General features: G+C 46.4%; 1 protein-coding gene and 1 long non-coding RNA gene across 8 annotated transcripts in view; one reads left to right on the top strand and one right to left on the bottom strand.

Moving 5' to 3' along the window:
• Positions 1-2500, top strand: part of sept5b (septin 5b) — a 38055-nt gene that overhangs the window by 25195 nt on the left and 10360 nt on the right. For all 7 annotated transcript variants that reach the window (XM_031287917.2, XM_035991785.1, XM_035991783.1 and 4 more), the window contains one exon: positions 2236-2353. In XM_031287917.2, coding sequence (XP_031143777.2) covers positions 2236-2353 — 118 coding nt within the window. The remainder of the gene's footprint in view (positions 1-2235; positions 2354-2500) is intronic.
• The window catches only part of LOC116041895, a 13868-nt gene that overhangs the window by 8199 nt on the left and 3169 nt on the right, over positions 1-2500 (bottom strand). The window contains exon 2 of the long non-coding RNA XR_004103038.2: positions 1442-1443. This is a non-coding gene — a long non-coding RNA (uncharacterized LOC116041895). The remainder of the gene's footprint in view (positions 1-1441; positions 1444-2500) is intronic.

Genomic DNA, 2500 nt, shown 5'->3' with positions numbered 1-2500 from the left:
GGCACACACGCAGGCACACGCACGCATGCACGCAGGCACACACACACACACACACAAAGACACAGACACACAGTTGAGTACACACACACACACACACACACACACACAGTCGAGTACACACACACATGCACGCACACATAAACACACACACATGTATGCGCACACGCATGCACCCACACACGCATGCACGCACAAACACACACACACACACACACACACACACACACACAGGCAAGTACTCACACACACACACACACACACTCACACACGCACACACAGTCGAGTACACACACATACACACACAGTCTAGTGCAGGGCTCCAGACTAACTTTTTGCCTTGGTCGCACTGGTGCGCCTAACTTTTTTTTATTTAGGTGCACCAGCACAAAATTTAGGTGCACCCAAATTTTTTCTTGCGTCGCCATTAACGCCACAATTTCAAGGTCACCTTTTTATCACGCTCCATATACATTCATATATATATTACGTCAATTATTTTAAACAAGGATAAGGAGTTGGTACATTTTTTTATTTTAAGCCCAATTCTACTGTACTCAAAGTCTTATAGCGGGTCCCCCCTTGCTGTCAAATGCCCCTCAGATGGCCAACACCTGTAATCTGGCCTTCTTCCCCTTTGGCCTTGGCTAAACCAGCTCGCCACACTCCCTAGCATCAAACTTCTCCAAACTGGGCCCCTCCACACTGATTCTTATCAGATCTTCCACTAGTCCAGGACTAAAAATCATACCTCTGTATTTTTCGGCTGAATGGCGATACACAATATATATCTCTATCTCTAATATATATATATATTTTTACAAAGTGGGCTAAATGTTCAGTTTTAAGTCAAAGCCACTTTACACAAGCTCTTTTATTAAAACAGATGTGACTAAAATAAAATGCAAAGACAGGGTTTCCTGCCCAATTTGAAAATATACAGCTGCAACACATGTAAATTATCTGAAATAAATAGACTGGGATATATTAAAAAATATATATCTCTGAGAAAGCTCCTTCACTTGTTTTCAACAACAATAACAGACCCGGATAGCCCAGTAGCTCATATAGGGAGAGAGGGGGAGTACGATGGACTGAAGCGTATGCTAGTCACAGAGTACGGTCCGGCACGGGTCGAATGCGCTTTGGCGGGTCAGCGGCGTTACATACGTCTTGTGTATGAAATGTCTGTATCGTCCCTGGCTGCGCTGCATTTTTATGAACTATGATAATGTGGCCATGGGTCACATCTCTCGCCCAGGTCCAGCAGGCTCCGTCTCACACGCTATTACTCAACAAACTGAAGTTAGTTCCATTCAATAACTTCTTCTGTGTTTTTCGCCGTGGCGGCCGCAATAACAGAGAGTTACCAGCGGAAACACTGGTACCAATACAGGTTTCCCTCTCATACTTAACAATATACAGCTGTGTTAATAACAATTACAACTGTAGACAAATGTCAGCAGTTTGGACCGGCGGTGCTGTGTCTGTCTGCATGTTGCAGGGGAGACGTGTGTGAGTGAATGGGGGGGGGGGCTGCGCGGAGGAGAGATCCAAACACAGGCACGGCTTTACAGAAGGAATGGGTCACGTAACGCAACATTAAACCATATCAATATAAACGACATCGCTTCGTTAGTGGAGAGGCAGCGGATGCGAGGACGTTAGGTGCACCGGTGCGACCTAGGAAAAATCTTAGTCACACCCTTACAAATTTTGGTGCGACCAAGTTGGTCGCACTCTAGAGCCCTGTAGTGCACGCACACACACACACACACACACATATACACACACACACACACACACAGATACACAGTCGAGTACACACACACACACGTACACACACACACACACACACACACATGCACGCACGCACACACACACAAACACACACACATACACACACTCACGTACACACTCACACATAGACACACAGTTGAGTACACACACACACACACACACACGTACACACACACACTCACACACATGCACGCACACACGCATGCATGCACGCACACACAAACAGACACACACACACACACGCACACACAGTTGAGTACACACAGTCTAGTGCGTGCACACACACGCACACACACACACACACACACACACACAGTCGAGTACACACACGCACACACACACACACACACACACACACACAGTCGAGTACACACACGTGGCATTTTTGTTTATGCGTGTGTTATTAAAATGCTCAGTGAAGTTCATGTCGTCCCGCAGGCTCCGTCCCATTGACATCCAGTTCATGCAGGCGCTGCAGGAGAAAGTGAATGTGGTTCCTCTCATCGCCAAGGCCGACTGCCTCACGCCCGCCGAGATCAAGAAACTCAAAGAGCGGGTAAGAAAGTAGGAGTTGTTCATTCAGTCATCACAACACATCACAGTGTAAACTCAGTAAATAGTAATACTGAAAAGGCTTCAGGCTGAAACTAAAACTTACATAGGTCCTATGTCCTATGGTCCTATGTCCTGTGGTCCTATGTCC

Source organism: Sander lucioperca, chromosome 14 (assembly GCF_008315115.2).
Source record: "Sander lucioperca isolate FBNREF2018 chromosome 14, SLUC_FBN_1.2, whole genome shotgun sequence".
Taxonomy (NCBI): Eukaryota; Metazoa; Chordata; class Actinopteri; order Perciformes; family Percidae; genus Sander; species Sander lucioperca.
The sequence above is the reverse complement of the archived record's forward strand: the minus strand, read 5'-3'. Positions and strand labels throughout refer to the sequence as shown.